The sequence below is a fragment of the Brassica rapa genome, chromosome A01, assembly GCF_000309985.2.
Source record: "Brassica rapa cultivar Chiifu-401-42 chromosome A01, CAAS_Brap_v3.01, whole genome shotgun sequence".
Taxonomy (NCBI): domain Eukaryota; kingdom Viridiplantae; phylum Streptophyta; class Magnoliopsida; order Brassicales; family Brassicaceae; genus Brassica; species Brassica rapa.
Genome location: NC_024795.2, coordinates 13,989,001 through 14,012,097, shown reverse-complemented (window position 1 = coordinate 14,012,097; position 23,097 = coordinate 13,989,001). Strand labels below are relative to the sequence as shown.

Genomic DNA, 23,097 nt, shown 5'->3' with positions numbered 1-23,097 from the left:
TAAAACCAAACCATTGATATATAATTGCTCGTTTGAGGTCATGTGAAACGTGTTTAATGTGAGAACAAAAATTCGCAATGTTGATTTTAGTAATTGGAGGAAAGTAAAAAAGCTGTCTACTTTCCTTGAGAATCCAGATTCTCTGTAAGTCAACAACAAACGATCAAACAATGAACAAAACGAAAAATAACAATGCGAAATTTAAGAGCAAAAAGAGGATGATCTTATTTCGGATATGTGTATGAGCATTACAACAGCTGAAAAAGCCTTGGCCGCAAGAGCTGTCAGCGTGTTCTCTAGTTCTAACCACCTAAGACCTTAAGACCTAGTCGAGTCGCTCAATAACAAAAACAAAAAAAATTCCTAAAAATTGCTCCAAGTGCTAAAGTTGCTATGTATTTTTTGTGTCTCCCCCGTGCTCCTCGCTTGGGCTCTCCTTATATATGTCTCTAAGGTCGGCCATTTTTTTCATTTCCGCCCCTGATTGGAGTTTATCTCTTTACGGAAGTTTTCATTATCTTCTTGATTTCCATGTTTATCTTGGAAGTTTTACATTTACCTTTATCCAAATCGAATAAATCGTCATTGTAATTTGGGAATGTTCTTGTTTTAAATCATAAGTGGAATTTCATTGTGTTTTTACGATTATTCTCGGAGAAATCATCGATTTGTCTGCTGCACGTTTTCAAAATGTTGTTGGTCTTATGAACCAAACCAAATCAATTCATCAAGTCGAGGATATTATGGTGTTAAGTTAACCTATATCACCCTGACGTTTCACTTGAACTCTTATGAGAAAACGACGTCATGCTTGTTTTCTTTGTAAAATCTCAACTAAACTCCGATTGAGACTAAACGAAAGAAATTTTGACCGAGATTCAAAGGAGAACATGATGAGACCCTTGTGGGCGATGAGAATGTTTTGTGGCGATCAGGAGGAGCGAGAAGAGTTGTGTGGCGATGTGAAGAGCCTTGTGAGGCAATGTGAGCCTTATGTGGCAATGAGACGAGCTCTGTGAGGCGATGTGAGCTCTTGTGTGGCGATATGAGCCTTTTATGAGGCGATGTGAGCTTGTGTGTGGCTATGTGAGCTCATGTGAGGTGATGTGAGCTTGTGTGAGGCGATGTGAGCCCGTGTGAGGTGATGTGAGCTCATGTGAGGCGATGTGAGCCTTGTGTGTTTGTGTGTGTGTGGCCCATGAGAGAGTGTGTGTGGCGATGTGAAGCTGTGTGGCTAAGTGAGCGAGTGTGTGTGGCGATGTGAAGCCATGAGGGTGTGTGTGTTGCAATGTGAAGGCATGAGGGAGTGTGTGTGACGATGTGAAGATGTGTGGCTAAGTGAGGGAGTGTGTGTGGCGAAGTGAAGCCATGAGGGAGTGTGTGTAACGATGGGAAGATGTGTGGCTAAGTGAGGGAGTGTGTGTGGCAATGTGAAGCTGTGTGGCTAAGTGAGGGAGTGTGTGTGGCGATTTGAGTGAGTGGGAAGGGTGCTGGTTCCTTTCTTCTGTTCTTCATTATCTAAGTTGATCGCTTTGTAGACTTTCAAAAACACTTGATTTGTTTTACATAGGTTTTTCTTCAAAGATTTCCCGAAAATTGTTTTACGAAAGATTATTTTTATAGATTTCTTGAGAGGTTTTTCTGCGGAAATTTTTCAAATTTTGTTTTGTCAAGACTGTTGCGTAAAACTTCTAAATTATCGTAAAAATCCTTCGCAAGAACATTTTCTGATCTTTTCATGTTTGAACAGAAACTCTTTCATTTATGGTCCGCGATGAAATACATGGAGCTTTGTTATCTTATTCTTATTTATGGTCCGAGTCGGCTTATGTGTGGTGTAGTTAATTTGAAATTTCCGGCTTGTATTTAATTAAAGAATATTTTATCGGAATATTTTAGGCGTTGATTTCATTGTGACCGATTTTAACTCCAATATTTAATATTTAGCATATTTTATACTTAACATAAATGTTATTTTTGATATAACTTAGCATAAATGTACTGGTAATTATATATGGGTTTATACATCATACATCTATTATTATTTATATAGATAACGGGTTTAGGCATAAATTTGAGATCACTGGAAATCGACCATTAAACCATCCATATTCTGGTTAATATACATGTATATATAATTATATAGTTATCAACCGCAGTTATTTCTCGGTTTATATGTCATACATGCATCAGTTTTTATACATCATACAAGTACCAGTATTGATATTTGTACACTGTTGGGGTCAAAATCGGTTACGATGAAATCAATATCTGAAAGTCCGTAAAAATCAACATGAACATTTTTACGAAAAGTAATCCTCGAAAAGATATCTTTACGAAGAGCTTTGCGGTAGAATCTTGTTTAAATCTCAATCGAACCACTAAATACGATTGTCCGAAGGCAACAGACATGTATCCAAATCAGCCGCGGACAAGCTCGAGTATGGCAATCGGACCGCAGACAAGCCAAGCTCGATCGATACGCGGCGACCAAGCATGCACACAGCTCGGTCGCTACGTAGCGACCGAGCGTCCGTTCCGCTCGGTCGCTGCGTAGCGACCGAGCTCTTCCGAAACATCGATACGACACCAGTCCATGCATTCTCGTCTATCCTTCGATGCTATCTCCCGAACACCGTAGCGAACTCAGTTCATGTTTTCCGCCATTCTAAATCATCGATCAAACTTTGCGGTAAAACCCGCGGAAAGTCTGTTCTTTATCGAAAGAAGTCGCAATAAACGTTTCGAGTCGGAATACGGCCCAAAGGGACCTAAGGCACGACTCGAGGACCATCTTACGATTTCTTAACCAAAAGCCCGTAAACCGTAGGATGGTTTACGCTTGGTTCGCAAGGAAAGATAAATGTCAAGTTTCCGCGGATAAATACGGAATTTTGAAGATAATTACGAAGATCGGAAAAAATGGAATATCTCCATTTTTTGCTATGATGGCTTAAGGACAGAAGAGTAAAAGCGTAAACCGACCTTGGAGCGAGTATATAAGGAGTCCTAGGCGAGAGACATGGGGGGGGGAACTTTTTAGACTCGGAATTCTCTGCACTTAGAAACTTTAGGCTTTATTCTCGACAAGTTTGGTTTCTATGACTGGCACGCAATTACTAGACGAACTCGCCCAGGCAGTTCGATCTCTTGTCCACCTCTATCAATTGAACTACGTTCGGCTTGATCGTCGAAAGGGGTACGTAGGCAGCCTTCAACAACGTTCAGTCCGAAATCAATCAAAAACCTTTTCTGTATCTATTTCGTCTTTTGTTATCGAGCTGCGACTAAACTAGGTTTGAGCTATTAGGCCGTTAGAACTAAGTAACTCGCTGACAGCCTTTGCGGCCAAAGCTTTTATGATCTCTTGTAATGATCGCAACGCTCTTACGCGGACTCGACATAAGATCTACTGTTTTCTCTAAACTCGTTTGTTATCTTTTCATGATTTTCGTATATATTTGGTCACTTGTCGTTGGCTCTCGCAGAGATCCGGGTCCTCTGGGAAATTAGGGTTTTCCTAGTTTTCCAATTTAAACGGAAATCGACAGTGCGAATTTTAATTCCCACATACACTATAGTTTATATGAAAAATGTATTATCTTATTGCAAATGGACATGTATAAAATTATACTGTTAATGGATTGAAATAAGCACTAATCTAGATCGACGTTTAATGATGAATCTACGTTATAATGAGCCATTGTGCTGCTCACTCTTCGGCGCACCACATCAGCATTTTGTAGGTCCTACTTTTAAAAACTATGAAAAAGTGTCAAATCCATGACTCGAACATAAGTTGTTGAGATATATACATCAATATTTATACCACTAAACTAAAGAATATTTTATACATTGATGGTCGAAACTAATATATTTTTATAAAGGTCGGAAGCCCTTGCTTTCTTCGGCTTCTTCTGAGGGTCGAGCCTACAAGTGTATTATGGGTTTCATTTTTAAATGGGATTCATCACGATATATAAAAAAAACACAAATTTGCAACAATTATAATTTTCCTATATTGTAAATTGTCGTCGTTTAACATGAGTTAGAGTTCTTTTCATCATTGTCTTAGACAAGTCTGAGTTACAGAGTTGCGCTGTGTGACTGTTCGTAATCTATTTTTTTCACCGGTGAACTCTTCATCTCCCCATCTTAAATCACTTGATCATAAATGTTCATGATTTTTAGCCCCTCTGTAAACCCTATATATATGATTCTCATCTTTGATGAACCCAATATGCATCTCCACAAAACTCATTGATTCCTTTTAACTTTAACTATCTTCTAGAAAATGCATCTTTCTGCCTCTCCAGTTCCTCAAACCAGCATCCCCGGCGTCCGTCACTTAATCTTCGAGTCTCTTCGTCTTGGTCGTAGTAGTCAGAGCATAGCCTCTGGCCTCCTCGGCTTCTGAGATTCCCTGAACTTCAAGAAAGACAGTGAGTTTATGGGAATCACGGTTCTCTTCCTTGATGAAAAGGTAAGTTAATTTTCGATCTATCACACTTATTTAACATAATTGTTTTTAATTGATTTCCGATTCTTTGTTGAATAATGTTATTTGTAGATTTTGTGATTCATGAGTTTATTCTCGCCGGACGTGCTAATCATGGGTTTATTCTCGCCGGACGTGCTAATCATGGGTTTATTCCCGCCGGACGTGCTAATCATTACATGTCATCTTTGAAAGCCGGTTCTATTGTGAAATCGATCATTTTGAGGTTGCAAGGTGCTCAAGCATATACAAGATAACTGATCATCCATTCCTCATTCGTTTCATCTCACCAACTATTATTGATGAAGTCATCACGGGTGCTCCTGAGATCAATCTTCAGTCATGATTAGACTGTTCGACAATCTCCAAGTGATTGCGAACACAAACCTAAAACTCTCATGTATATTATCATATTGCATTTGAGTTTATATTATGTTTCGATATCATAACTGATATTTAAACTCAGAGATGTGATTAGGAAAATCTATTATGTCCAGGGCTCTGACCTCACCAAAGAAACAATTCGAGTCGTTATCTGTCTCCTCATTTGATCTGTAAGAAACGATCAACACTCAATTCTCTTTATATTACTCTTTATATTGCGTTAACATTAATAATCAAAAATATTTTCTACCGAAGATATGTGGTCGTCTATTTATCTCCCTTACTTATCAAACTAATTTTGCAGAAACTTTTATTTTACAGTTTAAAAAAAACCACAACAACTCAAACAATTAAACCACCAAAAACTCGAATCCCAAAAAAAGACGAATCATTAATGATCACCTCTCTTTTTGTCTAATCTTACAAATAAACTTCAATATACCAAACCAATCACCTAAACTAAAACTAAACGACATATACATCGAGTCAGCTAAACAAATACAAACTACACGACCATCTATTTAACAATTTACAAATTTACTTTTGCAAATGCTTACGAAGAAGACCAAGACGACAACCAAGATCAATGAAATTACCTAAACAAAAAATCAGAGTAAGTTACGAACTCTAATAAATACAACTAACAATGATTTTTGTTTATATATTATCCATCAAATAAAAGGAAAACAAACACAGTCACACCAGGAGACAAGAGACAATCCCGACAGACACAAAGGCGACAACAACATCTCTACCTGCTCACTTCTCTTGTCTTATGAAAATAGCTTACATGACTAATGTCAATAGACCAATACTATTGTCTTCTTATAAGAAATACATAAATTCGTTTAAAACCCATTAAGCTCAAATACTCAGAATTGACACTCATTTTATAATTAGTTCTACAAGTCTTCATGTATTTGTTTTAAAGGTCCGGTAAAAGCAACAAGTTTAAAAATAAAATAAAAACATATAACAAACATAATAAGGATAATAAAAATTATTACTTAATACACACAACTTATACAACTAAACTGGAAAAAATATATCCAAAAACAAAAGGTGCTATCAACAACCTTAATATACTTTATGTACTCTCAACAGTACAAGAAATATATTAAAAAGATAAACAAACAATAAGTCTTAGTGACACAACAAGCAACACCACGAACTATATCAATCACATTACTAACACAGTTTAGTCATTCATAAGTGGAGAACAATGCATATATAGTTCATCGTCACAACTCTAACCCTATAACAATAAAAATCTTGAAAAACAATGATTAACCCAAAATGCAAAATTCACAACTACAATAATCCTAGCAAATATTGAGATGAAACAAGAACTATGTCCACAACTTCGTGCTTGCGCAGGGGCAATGCCCCTAGTAATTGCCCCTAGTAGATCATAATAAGACAGATTTTCTTATTTAAACAAAAAAAAAAAACTAAAATAATCCACCAAATTAGCATATCCAATATATAAGTGAATAAAATATCAAAAATATCTCAATAGTAATTTTCCAAAAAAGTTTAATATAAATGATTTTTCTTAATTAATATGACATTATTTTGCTATGAAATCTGTGTATTTAAAAAATAAATATATTTTATCTTTACAAACATATTAAGTACTATGTTTTATAAATACACTAGAAAAATATATTATTTTGTAAAATGTTATCAAATGTTTTATATAACATATCATTTTGCTTACTTGGATATCCAAAAGACATGAGCAACCAACACCATGTAAAAACAATTAAAATTATTATCAGTTCTATATTTGATTATGAAAAGAAAAAATGAAAATATTTATGGTACGGATCAAGATCTAGTAATCGTTAAAACCGAATATATATTAACTGGGGCTTCTAGCTCTGGTGGTATAGGGCTCACGGCTGTGAGTTCCGCCACCTGGGTTCGAAACCCGGCCACTGGGGAATTTACATGCGGACCCTCCAGCGCCCGAGACCAAAGACCGTTAACAGTGAGTCACATGGTGACGCCCTGGCAATGTCTTTGCTCGCTTCGGTCTCTAGTCTGGACCACCACGGTAGATCCAGAACACTCGGTTATCAAAAAAAAAAAACTGAAAATATTCTTTTTAACCCATATGCCCTTTTCATTTCACAATTCACAAATTAAAGCCCATTTGAGTTAAATAATTTGATCCAACCGCTTTTATTAAATAAAGTCCATTTACAACGAACAGCTATTTTATTATTTAAATTTGAAATGGTTTTGATTACTAATAAAATAAAATTTTCTAAGATAATTTAAGATAATGATAATCTTTAAACACGTGAAATAAAAACTATATAAATTAAAAATATTGAAATTATGATAAATTATTAGTTTATAAGGTCATCAAATCCCATATCTTCGGATCAAAACATAGGAATTAAAATTGCAAGGAAAACAAAAACAAACCTACAAATTTACACAAAGGTTTGTTTTTTTTTTTTTGATAAAGTACACAAAGGTTTGTTATCATTCTTTTTCGTTTGTCACAGGTTCCGTGGCCGTGTAGTGAGCGAAGATCGCATATCAACAATGGCAGATTTATCGGCACCAAGTTTCATTGCTTCTTTGCTAGCTCTAATGAAACGAGAAGTAGCTCCTTTGACATACTCATGAGCTTGTTTCAGATTCATCTTCTTCCCAACTTCGTCCGGGAAGCTATTGAGGAAGTGATCGCCATTAAGAACCGCTGCAAGCTGAACCACTTCACCCTGAAACTCAGAAAGGGCTGCGTTTTCATTAGGCTCAGTGGTTCTCATGGGTGCAACGTCAGGTAGAGTCATGGGACAATCAGTTCGAGGAGAGGTTAAGTGAGAAACCACGTCTTCGAAAGTAGCAGCCCAAGCATCTCTGTGTGTTAAGTAATTGGAAGAAAGATTGAAAAGTTTCTTGATAGTCGCTGGTATTGATGAATGCTCGAACTCTGAGCTCTCTGTTGGTCCTTTTGCCTCACTCACCACTTCACTCACACGAGCCATATTAAAAAATGTTGTAAGCTAAAATTTAGTGAAACGTTATATTATAGTTGAATTACGATAAAAGTTATAGTTCGATGTAACATTTTTTTAGAATGTAACATGCAGTAAAAACTATGTAGTAAAAACCGTAAATTTATATAGTGAGTTCGCAGTAAAAATATGAATTATGATATTTTGAGATGTGTATATATTATGTAGAAAAAAATTATGAATATCGATAATAACAAAATTTCTTATAAATTAAATAAAATTAATTAAATTTATAATAACTAAATATAGTAATATACTTATGCATTTATTCTAACAAAAGATACCTATGTATATTTATATATAGTTTTATGTATGTGAATCTTTTAGTTACCAAATAGAATTAGCTTAGATAATTTAAATGTAAATAGTAGATTATAAATTGACTTACTAGTAAACATATATGTAAAATTTTGAAAGTGCTTTATTAACTAACAAAAATCAAACGTGAGACAACCATGCATATATTAAAGAAAAGTAAAATTGTTAAAAATTAAAAGTAACCGTAGGGTAACTAACATAAAACCAAAACAGTATAAGTCAACTTCTAGTGCATGAAAATTTGTTGATGTTGAGTTAATATTTTTGACTTATCAATTTTTTCAAAGAGATAACTCATATATAATATATTGTAACTCAAAGAACAACTCAAAAAAAATAAAAAAATATATATGAATAGTAACATTTTTGAGTTATATTCTTAATTTAAACTTATTCAAGGGTAATTCATGTCACCAATCAAAGTCATAATAAAATAAATTGTTGACAAAAAAAAAGAAAAAAAAATTAATCAAATGGATTGTCAGAGTATGGTTGAAAACACGAGTCACGCGACGACGCCGACAAATTCTAATTAATATACATCTTTGAATGGAATAATCAATAGATTTCAAATTATTTCTACACCACAATTAATGAATACAATCAAGATTCAAGAAGATATTAAAATAATGTTATATAGTTGTCAAATCTATGTCTTTTTTTTTTGTATCCATGTGATTTTGCTAGCAAATGTCAATAGGCTGTCGAAAATAGTACAGTAAAAAGTGGAAACACATGAAGTACAAGCATGTCATATTAGCAATAGATTTTCTTAATTATTGGAGAATAAGCATTTTCGATAATTTTAGGTGGAAAGTATAAATAAAAAGAATAAGTATGTTGAAATGATAAACTTTCATGGTAAATTTTTCGAAATAAATTATTATAGGATACACATTTTTAATCAACAATTAATTAAAGGCTACAATGCTTTGTCAAAATAAAAAAAGGCTACAATATTTATATATGCATAATATATACACTCCGCAAGCTATAACTCTTTTTTCAACACGCTATAACTCTATTTATATGCAATGTTTATATGTCAATAAATCATGTTCAAAAGCGGAGTTAATATACTCTATTGATTTAGTTATAAAAGTTGAAATTTTTTACTAAAAGAACAAGATTGTAAAACACTAAAACTATTATAGAGAGAAAAAAAAAGAACTTACCGGTGCCTTTCTGAATCCAAGGTGAAACCATAATGGTAGGAACCCGAACACCTAACCGGTCGAATTTAAAGAAGCCAGGGGCCGGTCCGGTATTTCCATCCGGATTGGGTATGCCGACAAAAGGAGTTTTCACATGATCATAAAATCCACCATGCTCATCATAGGTTATGACTAGGAGCGTCTCGTTCCACTGTGGACTCGACCTAAGTGTCTCGTACACTTCTTTAACCAGCTTTTGACCATTAGCCACGTCATGCGATGGGTGATCGTCGTTGGCCGGTAAGCCCTTGAGGTCGAAATATCTAGGTTCGATGACGGTTAAGCTCGGTAACTTTCCTTTTGCTGCGTCTCTCTGGAATTTCAGATCGTATTGATGAAATTTGAATATGTACTTTAGTTGTCGGAGATTACGATAGAATAATGTCGTCGGAATATTCTGGAAGTATATTCCGAAATCGATGTCGTTGCTGTGGAGCGAATCGAATATTGTTTTTTGAGGATACCTGAAATCAAATGATGATAATATGTTAATACTTAACTAGATTTTGACCCGCGCAGGCGCGCGGGTGTATATTTTGAAAAATATGTTGATATTTGTTTTTCATGTAATTATTAGGATTTGGAAAAATGAATCCGAGGAACATAACCGATACCGATCCAAAGATATAGTACCAAACCCAAACATAAATTGATTAAATATTCTAATTATTCAAAATTTTGTTATTTAGAGAACCGAATCTGATCCGAACCGAAGTATTTGGGTATCCGAATTTATCTAAAAATAGATTTATATACTTATATATATTAATTATTTTTAGATTTAACGTATATAAAACATCAAAAATGATACTTTTAAATTGGTTTAAATACTTGAAAATATATATAGATAGTCAAAAGTAAATATCTGAAATAGTTAAAGTATACTCAAATCACCAAAAATACTTAAAATAATTATTGATTTCGTATCTAAAATTTTAAATCAAGCCAATTGATATGTTAAGCTTAAGTATTATGACATATGTTATTCAAATTTATACGTAATATATTATTTTATTTATACATTTTGAGAAATTTAAAATATATAATGATTTAAGACTTTAAAAATAATTTAAATTAGTTATCCAAACCCATACCAAACCCGCAAAGATCCAAATCGAACTCAAACCAAAATTTAGAAACATTCTAATAAGGCTGAAATCTTTGACCCCGAAAACCCAAAATACAAACCGATCAGAACTAAACCCGTATGGGTATCCAAAAGCCCATCCCTAGTCATTATTATATATCGTATTTTATCATCATATAATTAATCGTATTTTATATGTACCATCATATAAGTAATCATATAATTAATAGTATTTTATACATACCATCATATAAATAATTACATATATTATATTTTTAAAACTTAATATGAAATATGAAAACCATAATTTGAGTTGGTATTTCAAATTGGGCTTTGTATTATATTTTTCTTATATATATTGACAATATTTTTTTATAATGGTTATTGAAAAATAGTTTAGTAAAAATCCATTTTTGAATATATGTATATTTTTGAATCAATTTTTGATATAAATCAAATTTGAATTATTATTTTGATTTGAAATATGTATATAAAGTTTAAATTTTGTTTTATGGTTAGTTTAGAAAAAACAATTTTAGGGAATTAGATTGACCCATTTTGGTATATTATAAAAGTGGCCTAGATAACTTTCAATTTTTTAAAAAAACATAAGCCCATTACTTTTTTTCTTAATACTACTATCCTTGTTTTCAAACAAAAATATTTTTTTTTAAAAGACTGCAATCCATGTTTCCAAACACTCCAAATTTTTAAAAGTCCTATTCAAGTCTCCAAACACTCCAATTTTGTACTTGAGTTTTAATAAGATAGATATCCGTTTAGTATTACTCCTACGATATCACATTAAATTTATTTATAGTTGCAAATTTACAAATTATAATGGTAATCTTATAAATAAGGTCTGACAATTAAGTTATTGCTACAGAGTAGTATTTAAAATGAAATTGTATTAATATCAGTATCTTTAAACCGTTACAACCCCCCCCCCCCCCCCCCCCCCCCCCCAGACATTCATTACAAAAAAATAAATAATTTTGAAATCGATTAAAATGAATTAAATCATTGCTATTAATAGCATATAATAACTATTTTCTAAAATTAGGAATTTCGCTCATTCAGTTATTCAAGATTTGTTATGGAAAATCCTCGAGTACTAAATTCCATGATTAAGTTCAAATTAAGTACCAAGAAAATAATAAAGAAAGAATCTGAAAAGGTGTACCCTTGAGCAAGCTGCTTCTTGACATGGCTTGTGGAACCATGTGAAGTGGCCGAATAGACAAACAACCGGTTCGGTTGAGTCGGACCAGGTATGGAAGAAAACCATCGGTCGAACACAGCGAATTCTTTAACCAGCTCAGCGTAAACCGGTACAGCTTCAGGCCGGAAGCCTTTCATGACGGTTTCCGACAAATTACCCGGCATCGAAAGCGCTTGCTCAACGAAACCCATCATTGACGGGATCTGACCCTGACCCGACCCGAATACCTGTCGCTCTACAGCTTCGAACGAATGACCCGGATCCGGATCCACAAACTCAGCATCACTCGTGAAACATATGGTTTGAGTAGAATTCGGAACCGGGTTACATTCTTCACCCGTTACACCGTCTATGGAAGGGTTAACCGATTTCTTCATCCAGCCTAGGAGGTGATCGAAGGACCGATTCTCCATGACCAAAACAACGACGGTTTTGATTGGTGATTGCCATTGATGGGAAGCTTGAGCTACATGGGTCAATGTGAGAAGAAAGTAGAGTGCAAGAAAGTGTGAGAAAGTAAAAGAAGCTGATGGCTTCATGAATGGATTAGTTTTCTCAGCAAGGTGTGAGAAAGAAGATTTGATTCTGTGGTTTTGTTTTCGCTTGGATTGATTTTAGAAAGAACATAAAGACAGTGGAGAGATAATTGTCTCTTTGAACCAAAAAGCAATAAATCAAAAGATGAAGAGAGAGAGCGAAGTACAGAGTGAGAAGGTTTGATTTAAACGAGAAACTCTTATGGCGTCTATTTACTGCTTTTATTTTTACTTTTGTTTTTGCTTTAATTTTGGTGGGCTCGTTACGTAAAAGAAGATTCTGTTCTCACTGATAAAATAATTCAGTACACACTACACAGAGATTTACTCTTTTTTCATGGTCAATGTAACTCCGAAATTGAGGGTTATTTATCTGAATTTTTTTCTTTTTGTAAAAATGTAAAGATATTATTACCAATTATCAGATTTTTGACAGAAGTACAATGGTAACAAGAAGCTGAAGAAAAAAAAAAAATCTAAACAGTAACTCGATCAAGTCTAAACAAGAACAAACACAACAAGTAATAACTGCAATCCAGGGCCTCAACCAATCCGCACTTACAGCTTGCCGCAAAAAGAAGAGCCACAGTTATATCGAGAGTCGAAACCCGGTAATTTTGGCCTCCCCGATGATCCGCTCTTAAAGATTTAGCTCGACCAAGAACAGCTCGCTGAAGACTTCCCGAGCATCCGCTAACCCGAACAGACAGCCACACTAGAGGTCCATCACCCGCATCAACTTGAGGAGCATTATTCGGACAGAACAGCCTCCAAGGATCGCCACACGCCAAAGACCTATACCAAAAAGACAAAGAGAGCAGGCACCACCTTGAAAAGGTGGAGAAGAGGCAGCCCAAGATCAAGCCTCTGAAGCCGACATGCTCAGTACGCGACACCACCAAGAAAGATAGACGTGGTTGACAAGACCAACTTCTATACTCCTCTCGCGCACCCACAACGGAGAACCCGTAGCGGACCTTCTAGGTTGGAACCAAAATGCATCCCAAAGAAGAACTACTCCTGATTATTCCATATATACAATTGCCAACTGAACAGCAAGAAACCGGGCCAGAGAAAGCCGCTGAATACAGCTCGGACTGAGCTCACAAGACCTGAACAATGAGATTAGAGAGCCAGCACAGCCGTAGCTATCATGAGACAGATACGCTCCTGGGAAATGCTAACCCTCCGTACAGTACCACCAAGGAGTCGCAAAGTTCACTGACCAACCGAACCCACAACCTCCAATGCCGTACCCCCTCTGCGAGAATCGAAAGAGGGTAATAGATTGCTGTCGAGATGCTGAGACCGGTGGTAACGGAGACAGCCCAAGAAAAGAACACGAGCTCGACCCACTTAGAAGCTTGTCTACTAAGCTCCGGTGGTGATGTCCAAAACAGATTCCAGGAAGCAAAGACTAGCTGAAAGGGGACCAATGGTGTTATATGAAACTTTGAAATGCATATACACGAGAAGACATGGCCTTGCGAAAACCACGTAGATGATCATTTGTTTTCTTCTTGATGCTATATGTGGATTCCTAGAGTTCTTAGTTGTTTGGTTTATTTTGTGAGATCTTGATGAACAGTTTAGTTTGTATACATAAAAAAAGTTTAGTTTGGATATTAATATTTTTTTACTAGGATAAATAATCTTAAAAATGTGTATACTAGAGACTAAACTTTAATTCTGATTTAAGCTATTTTAGGAGTATGGTTATAAATTAATCTGTACCTATAGTGCTCATATACATTAACTACACTTTACCAAAAAATAATCACCATCATGATCACTATTTTTGGCTAACGTGCCCCGCTGATTTCCATTTACAAAATTCGGGATTAAAGAAATACCTGATCTTTAGTGACTCAACCAAAAAAAGTGTATATATATATACAATGTATATATAGTGCTTAACATACAAGAAAATGATAGTGCTTTTAAGTTACCATATAGTTGTTTTCAGAATTTATTTGATTGTACTATGTAGTTTTATTTTTGTGATCTTAGACGATGCTGAAGAACAAGTACATATCTACTGCTCCTATGATCTCATCTATAGCTTTTTTTTTTTCTGTCACAAGATCTCATCTATAGCTATTTACAAGAAGAATGAAGCCAAAAATGGTATAAATAACAGGAGAAAAAAAGTCGCCCACTAGTTCGCCACTGAGCTCGTGAGTACTGAACTGATCACGACATACCAACCAACTAGATTTGGTCGTGTGAACACTGAATGCATTCATATGCACAAACCACAAGACGTCTTAACTTTGTCCTTAACCGATTTAATATACATCTATATATACAGTGGCGAAGCGGAAGCCAAAGAGAGAGAAAACTGGGTGCACCATGCACGGATTATCTTTTGAAACTTTTCAATGTAAAATTATATGGATTAATAGATAGTTAATTATGAAAAGTGTGCATGCAGCACAATTTGGATCTGCATTCGCCCCTGGATATGTATATACAGTTCACCCATTTTTGAAAAGTAGAGAAGAATATGTCAGTGACTCAGTGCAAGACTGCAAGTGGATATTGAGGAGATTAAGAAAAAACCTACCCAACTTGGCAAAGATTAATATTACTGTGCTGTATGTTACATGGAAATGGAAGCGGGTACGTAAAAGCGGAAGTGTATGGAAGCACAGAAGCGAGATTTTTTAAAAAATTAAGAAGTGAATACGTGTTGGAGACATATATTCATATCTATATATACATATACATATTAAAATATAATTAAAAAATTAGGACTAAGAATTATATGATATAAATTTAAAATAAAGTATTTATTCATTTATAATAATTTTGAAATGATTTCGTACTAAAACTGTGAAAATATACATAAATTAAGTTAAAAAGAAATTATTATATTAATACTTCATAAATAATTAACACAATATATTTGAATATATGATATATGTTTAATAAAAACCTCAATACATAAAAATAATTTATAGTATTAATTTTAATATTTTAATATTTATATTCTCTCGATTCATTACTATAAAAATTTGGATTTTATATAAATTAAAAACTATGATTATATTTTCTATTGATATATGACATTATATTATTTTTTAAAAGAACAGAAATGTGATTCCAAATGGAATTATAAGCTTTTAACGTGTTTTTAAAGAGAATATTTTGGAATCATAAGGTTTTGATTCCGGTTCCGGAAGCTCCAGCTTTGTATTTTATATGTATTGGGCCAAATTGAGATTAGGCCCAGATAGGATCAGATAATAGATGAGGCCATTTTAATCTTTGCTCTGTCATATTCTTTAACTTTGAGTCAATCAATCACTAGTCGTCACGGTTCACGTGTCGAGTCTTTCGAAAACAACGCATCCACGTGACATTGCCAACGGCCGTCTCGTTTTCACATAGCACAAGACGTTTCGAACTCTTCAAATCCAAAAAAGAAACCGTCGCACGCTGTCAACTTCTTCTCTGCTAATTCTCTCAAAGTATGGCGGATTGGGGACCTGTAGTGGTCGCTGTGGTACTATTTGTGCTTCTGACTCCGGGACTTCTCTTTCAGATTCCGGCGAGAGGTCGAGTCGTCGAATTTGGGAATATGCACACAAGCGGAGCATCGATTCTTGTACACACCATCATTTACTTCGGTCTCATCACCATCTTCACCATCGCTATTCGTCTCCACATCTACGCCGGTTAATGCTACCCTGACGAATTTGTATTGTTTTTTCTTTCGGTTGTCTGGTTTATCATTGTGTTCTTCGTACCGGTTTGTTTTAAAATGTAATATTCCTCCTCTTGTTTTGTTTATAACTTGCGGTGTCTGGTGTAAACGCACATCTTTGGAATATGTGAATCTGAATATGCATTAAGTTTAAATATTCAGAGTCTACCATGTTTGATTCTCGAATTGGTTTAAGGGTTTTGTGGTGTGAAAGTTAGCTTCGTTAGAATCCGGTTTAAGTTTTAACAGTTTATTAGATTCCTGGTTTTCGCTTTACCTTCAATTGGCATTTCTTCCGTTTAGTCTTGTTCGGTTCGCGTGTTATTGCTTGAAATTGTTTTATTCAGTTTGAGAGAGATGGAAAGCAAATCAGACGCTATTCTCTTTGTGATTATCCACTACGGCCATTTTTCTTCTAGTGAGGCCATGTTTAGCCAAGCCCCAACGATTCCTGTTTGATGGCGTGGTCATGTCTCTTTAATGTCCAAAGTTGCGTGGAAGAGATCTATACACAAATGAATCAATACCATTTTCCAAACATTGGATGACTTGTAAAGTATTTTCAAGTAAATATATAAACTGTTGGTCGCATACGTTTCCATTCTTCCCTCTTCTTCATAAAAACAGTTGTGTGCGCTCCATGGCCTCATCGAACTTTGGGGTGCCATCCAGTGAGGTTTATTCCTACACTTACTAATGAGGAAAACCTTTGAATCCTGAAACTCGCTGTTGCTATTAACCACCTCTTCTCTGAGTTCCTGCCTTACTCAACTGTCTATCTAGAGTTTGAGAAATTCAAGAAATACCTTTTGTATTGCCGTCTAGAAAGCTTTTCATTAACAGGTTTAATCACTACTCCTCTCATCTAGAATTTTCCATTATGTTTCTTAACTGGTTTCGAATCTGATCTTGATAAATAGCTGCGGAACAACAACAAAGCAAAGCTCTGTTTCAAACGTTTCTTCTCTTTTTGTTTTGTAAAATTCACGTCCTTGTGTTCAAACTTTGTATAAGATGATAAATGTGATAATTTTATTTTCCTGAAAATATTAAGCTGGAGGGACCAAATATCAGTAGTAGCTACTTACATGTCTCCCTTAATAAAGCTTGCGAACTTCTTCACGAGTTCATGAGCTTTCTCAGAATCAGGATTCTTCAAATGAAAGACATGTTTTTCTCCTTCAGTCTCCATCACCTCCACTTCTCCCTTCCAACCACTCCTCTCAATCTTCGCCGCGTAACACCAATCTTGCCTCACTAGCAAATCTAACTCCGCCACCATCACCAAAACCTTTCCGCATCCCAAGCCTGAGATATCCACCGACTCTGCTTGAACGACGTTGATAAACGGATCATCCACTCCGTCTTTGCTACTAGGACTCGCTATCTTCCAGAGCGTCTCCGATCTGGACCTTGTCGTTACATCCGTCGTATCCTTGTCGTCGACTGGTGTTTTCGACCAGAAGTAAGGATGAACCAAGATGATTCCCGAGATTCCTGAACCGCTCAAATGGGGACTCAGTTTCTCCTTCGCAGCTCTCATCGTCATGTGATGAGTGATGTTCGCGCCGGCGCTGTCTCCGGCGACGAACACTTTGCTGAAGTCGGCGTGTTTGTTCAGCCAATTCTCCGGTCCACAACCGGCGATGTGGTTGAATACCCATTTGAGAGACGTCCATGAATCTTCGTAAGGGATCGGAATGGGATGCTCCGGTGGACGCCGGTAGTCCACCGACACTGCTATGCAGTCGGAAGCAGAGACAGCCGTCGTGAGGAAAGTGTGGTAAGTCGGTGAGAAAGGGGTTTCGATGATGAATGCTCCTCCGTGGAAGTACACGAGGAGAGGGAGCTTCTCACCGGTCTTCGCGGCTTTCTCCGGGAGGAAAACACGGACGGAGAGACTCTCGCCGGGAGAATAAACGACGTCCTTAGAAACGACGCCGTTGTGGGGAGTTAAAGAAGATTGGACGATGGCTTCACCGGTGAGGCGCTCGATGCGGCCACTCTTGTAGATTATGAACGCTGGAGAGAAGTCGTAGGCGATCTCTGAATCCATGGTTTCCGTTGACTTGATTGAAAGACTTCGATAGTTGTTTGGTTTGTGTATGTGTGTGTTGGGTTTATATTGACCAATGGTGTGTGTATGTCTCTCTCCTATTTTATTGGAGGTTGGTCACGCGTTATCTGTTAAAGATTCATCTATCTTATTAAAACTCAAGTACAAAATTGGAGTGTTTGAAAACTTGAATAAGACTATTAAAAAAATTGGATTGTTTGAAAACATGAATTGTAGTCTTTTAAAAAAAATTAATTTTGTTTGAAAACAATGATAGTAGTATTAAGAAAAAAAGTAATGAGCTTATGTTATTAAGAAAAATTAAAAGTCCATTATATTATAAGAAACTATCTATCTCGGCCAGATTTAAAATATACGAAAAGGGTTAATCTAATTGCCTAAAACTTTTTCTTTTCTAAACTAACCATAAAACAAAATTTAAACTTTATACACATATTTCAAATCAAAATAATAATTTAAAGTTGATTTATATCAAAAATTGATTAAAAAATAATACATATATTCAAAAATAGATTTTTACTAAACTATTTTTCAATAACCATTATAAGAAAATGTTGTCAATATATATAATAAAAATACAATACAAAGCCCAATTTGAAATACCAACTCAAATTATGGTTTTTATATTTCATATTAAGTTTTAATAAGATAGATATATGTAATTATTTATATGATGGTACGTATAAAATACTATTAATTATATGATTACTTATATGATGGTACATATAAAATACGATTAATTATATGATGACAGTATACGATATATAATAATGAATAGGAATGAAATTTCGGGCACCCATACGGGTTTGGTTCTGATCGGTTTGTGTTTCGGGTTTTCGGGGTCAAAGATTTAAGCCCTGTTAGGATGTTTCTAAATTTTGGTTTGAGTTTGATACAGATCTTTGCAGGTTTGGTTCGCGTTTGGATAACCCATTTAAATTATTTTTAAAGTTTTAAATTATTATCTATTTTAAATTTCTCAAAATCTATAAATAAAATAATATATTATCTATAAATTTAAATAACGTATGTCAGAATATCTAAGCTTAACATATCAATTGGCTTGATTTAAAATTTTGGATACGGAATCAATAATTATTTTAAGTATTTTTGGTGATTTGAGTATACTTTAACTATTGCAAATATTTACTTTTGACTATCTATATATATTTTCAAGTATTTAAACCAATTTAAAAGTATCATTCTTAATGTTTTATATACGTTAAATCTAAAAATAATTAATATATATATATAAGTATATAAATCTATTTTTAGATAAATTCGGGTACCCGAATACTTCGGTTCGGATCAGATTTGGTTCTCTAAATAACAAAATTTTGAATAATTCGAAATTTAATCAATTTATGTTCGGGTTTGGTACTATATTTTCGGATCGGTATCGGTTCTGTTCCTTGAATTCATTTTGTAAAACCCTAATAATTATATGAAAAATAAATATCAATATATTTTTCAAAATATACATCCGCCTGCGCGGATCAAAATCTAGTTTCATATTGAAACTACATCTGATTTTATGTCATTTCAGTCTAATAATTGTGATTTTCGGCCCGGTAATCTGTCAGCCCATAAATACTATATGAGGCTTTCGTTGTGAAAAATAGCAACTCTCGTACTGAGAATGGATTTCTAGTACCCTTATGGATCATCAACCTGAAAAAGCTAGACGAAATGATCAATGGTGTAATAGAGCTTGCATTCGTCGTCCACCACATGGAGTGCTAAAATGCAACTATGGTGCAGCTTACAATTTAAACAACCAACAAATTCAATGCGGATGGATAGTTCAAGACAGTTATGGAGTTACAAAATTGTGGGGATCCGTATATGCAAGTAGGTTCAGTTTTGGAAGCAGAGGCAATGTCCCTCCTCTTCACAATGCAATCAACATGGAGTACTAGTTTTCCTAATGTTATATTTGAAGGCGATTCTAATGTTTTGATTAGTAATATTCATCACAACCGAAAAGATATAGCTCTCCATAATCTCTTATGCGATATTTGGTTATGGACTACAAGATACACTTCGTCCTTCCATAGATTTACCTTAAGAAATGGAAATCTTGCTCTTCACTTAATTATTAGCAAGACGAAGTCCACCTAATATACTTTTTTTTTAATTGTTGTTACTATCTACGTTCATGGACAAACTAAACATTGTACTCTGACTATGTTCTTCCATCATTTGTGCTACCGAAAATTTATGGATGAGTCTTCAGATTAGGGCTTATCATATGATTATGAAATTGACAATTTTCTCAAATAGTTATTATTTTAAAGTTTTTGTTATAAAAATAGCTCTGAAGGAGGAAATGACCAAAATAGCATTTTTTTTTATTTTCAAAATTTTAATTTTTTTTTTAAAAAAAAAAAAAAAACTGAAATCCTATCCTCAAAACCCCACCCTTTAACTCTAAACCATAAGTCTAAATTAGTTAACCATATGGTATAAATGTAATTTTATCCTTAAGTAAAATTTTTTTTGGTCATTTTTTTTTTGAAAACTATTTCTGTGAAAATAAACTAAAAATTTCTATCATAATGAATTTTTCTTATGAAATTGCCGGAGAAAACATTATCATATATGTCACATTCTCTACATAAACTGGCAATAAGATGGTGGAATCGCCCTATACATTAAAAGAGAAGTCACTTTAGTGATTTCTGTTGAGGTGGCACTCATAAAGAGCTTCTCAGGAAAAACGTTATAATTCTATTGGCTGGTTTTTTTGAATTTTTCTTTTTCATTTATTTTAATCAATCACTTATGTAGACAAGCCAAAAACTATTGTCGATTTCGTTAAGCCCATATATAGCTAGGGGATAATAATTATCGATTTAGTTTAGCCTTGGGTAACCGTTCGGGTTCGGGTCGGGTATTTCAGATTTTCGGGTATTTCGGTATAGAGGTGTAGAACCCGTTCGGGTATTTCTGTACTTCGGGTCGGGTTTGGGTATTTTTAGTTCGGATTCGGTTATTTCGGATCTGGTTCGGATATTTAGATTTTGAAAAAAAAATTAAAATTTTCATTTCTCAAGTTTCTTATATTTAAAAATATAACTTTCAGTTAACTAATTTTTTATTTTTAATAGATTGAATAGTTAATAGATTTGGACATAACATTTTAAAACTAAAAATGCATTAATTTAGTTATTTTTTTAAATTTCGGATGTAACTTTTTGTTAATTTTTTAAATAAAAAACTTGACATGCATTTTAAGTGTGTAGCAAATCATTTTTTTCGTAATTATATGTATATCATATGAACTTAAAGTATGTGTAGTATCAATATAAATATCCCCCTATACATTAAAAGAGAAGTCACTTTAGTGATTTTTGCTGAGGTGGCACTCATATAGAGCTTCTCAGGAAAAACGTTATAATTCTATTGGCTGGATTTTTTGAATTTTTCTTTTTCATTTATTTTAATCAATCACTTATGTAGACAAGCCCAAAACTATTGTTGATTTCGTTAAGCCCATATATAGCTAAGGGATAATAATTCTTGAATTAGTTTAGCCTTGGGTACCCGTTCGGATTCAGATCGGGTATTTCGGATTTTCGGGTATTTCGGTATAGAGGTGTAGAACCCGTTCGGGTATTTCTGTACTTCGGGTCGGGTTCGGGTATTTTTAGTTCGGATTCGGTTATTTCGGATCTGGTTCGGATATTTAGATTTTGAAAAAAAAAATTAAAATTTTCATTTCTCAAGTTTCTTATATTTAAAAATATAACTTTCAGTTAATTAATTTTTTATTTTTAATAGATTGAATAGTTAATAGATTTAGACATAACATTTTAAAACTAAAAAGACATTAATTTAGTTATTTTTTTTAAATTTCGGATGTAACTTTTTGTTAATTTTTTAAATAAAAAACTTGACATGCATTTTAAGTGAGTAGCAAATCAATTTTTTCGTAATTGTATGTATATCATATGAACTTAAAGTATGTGTAGTATCAATATAAATATTTTATATAAAATGAGAGATGTAAACTAAAAATATAAGGTTAATTATACATATGTTCGGTTATCTTTGGATATCCATTCGGGTTCGGGTATTATCCGTTCGGGTTCGGGTATCCAATCTCTCCTTATTCAATATCCGTTCGGGTATTTTGCTACTTCGGTTCGGATTTCAGTTCAAGTTTTTCGGATCGGGTTCGGGTGCCACTTCGGATATCGGGTAAAGTGCTCATCTCTACTAATTAGGTTGTTTGTTTTTAATAACTTACCTTTCTAATATAGATTACTTGCGCAAGTTGAAATCATTAAATATGCAAATCACTTATTCACAATATGGATTACTTGCGCAAGTTAAATATATACATTAAATTTTATCGATTTAGTTTACCATTTGGCAAGATTTAGAATTAAGACAAATATTAAAAACTTTCCTTATTATTCAAACGGTAAACTTGCGCATGTTGATATCATATTTATTATATTGCTTACAAAATATTTTAATGTTTCTAATTATGTTGTTTGTTTTTAATAACTTACCTTTCTAATATGGATTACTTGCGCAAGTTAAAATCATATCATATGCAAATCATTTTTTGACAATACATATTTAGTATCTTTCTTTAAACGATTTTATTATTTATTGTGCAAAATATTAAAATCATTAATATGAGAATAAATCGACTGTATATATATAGGAGACACCTAAGGTCTTAAAATACAAACATTCTCTTTTCATTATTTAAAGTATTATTCACAAATATCTCCTCTCATACTATTAAGGTATTACGACAATGCTGCTTGTGTGCTAAGATAAATGTCTTTAGACGCAAAGGCTCCTCATCTTTAGAACACTGAACTCACATCTTTGTGTCTTGTCTCCAAAAAGCATGTCTGATCTATCTTTTTCATGTGTTGAATACTGGTAACGACAATATGGTCTTCCTTTTTTTATATGTAGACCAGGTCGTGAGAGTGATAGTGATCCAGAAAACCTTGATTGAACATGCTGAGAAGCTTCGCCAAGTTAAAGCAGT

General features: G+C 34.0%; 3 protein-coding genes and 1 long non-coding RNA gene across 5 annotated transcripts; 2 read left to right on the top strand and 2 right to left on the bottom strand.

Annotated features, from left to right (window-relative positions):
• The first annotated feature begins 5,458 nt into the window (after positions 1-5,458).
• On the top strand, positions 5,459-7,795 carry LOC117133300. Its single transcript, XR_004457102.1, has 2 exons — positions 5,459-7,336; positions 7,371-7,795. It is a non-coding gene; the product is annotated as an uncharacterized LOC117133300 (long non-coding RNA).
• Positions 7,194-12,484, bottom strand: LOC103874784 (non-specific phospholipase C6). The gene is made up of 3 exons (XM_009153227.3): positions 11,720-12,484; positions 9,411-9,913; positions 7,194-7,868 (listed from the first exon to the last, which is right to left on the bottom strand). Exons 1-3 carry the CDS (start codon positions 12,295-12,297, stop codon positions 7,396-7,398), a joined length of 1,554 nt encoding a protein of 517 aa, XP_009151475.2. The 5' UTR covers positions 12,298-12,484; the 3' UTR covers positions 7,194-7,395.
• Positions 12,485-15,548: 3,064 nt separating this feature from the next.
• On the top strand, positions 15,549-16,183 carry LOC103874798. The gene has a single exon (XM_009153238.3). It carries the CDS (start codon positions 15,770-15,772, stop codon positions 15,977-15,979), a length of 210 nt encoding a protein of 69 aa, XP_009151486.1. The 5' UTR covers positions 15,549-15,769; the 3' UTR covers positions 15,980-16,183.
• Positions 16,184-16,462: 279 nt separating this feature from the next.
• Positions 16,463-18,205, bottom strand: LOC103874808 (probable carboxylesterase 12). Of its 2 annotated transcripts, XR_004457101.1 has the most exons (3): positions 17,092-18,205; positions 16,810-16,923; positions 16,463-16,696 (listed from the first exon to the last, which is right to left on the bottom strand). XR_004457101.1 is itself a non-coding variant. In XM_009153246.3 (2 exons), the coding sequence occupies exons 1-2, from the start codon at positions 18,057-18,059 to the stop codon at positions 16,869-16,871; spliced, it is 1,023 nt and encodes a 340-aa protein (XP_009151494.1). In that variant the 5' UTR covers positions 18,060-18,204; the 3' UTR covers positions 16,463-16,868. The 2 variants fall into 2 exon arrangements, 1 of the variants encoding a protein (XP_009151494.1); XM_009153246.3 differs by having other exon boundaries at positions 16,463-16,923; positions 17,092-18,204.
• Between the last annotated feature and the right edge of the window lie 4,892 nt (positions 18,206-23,097).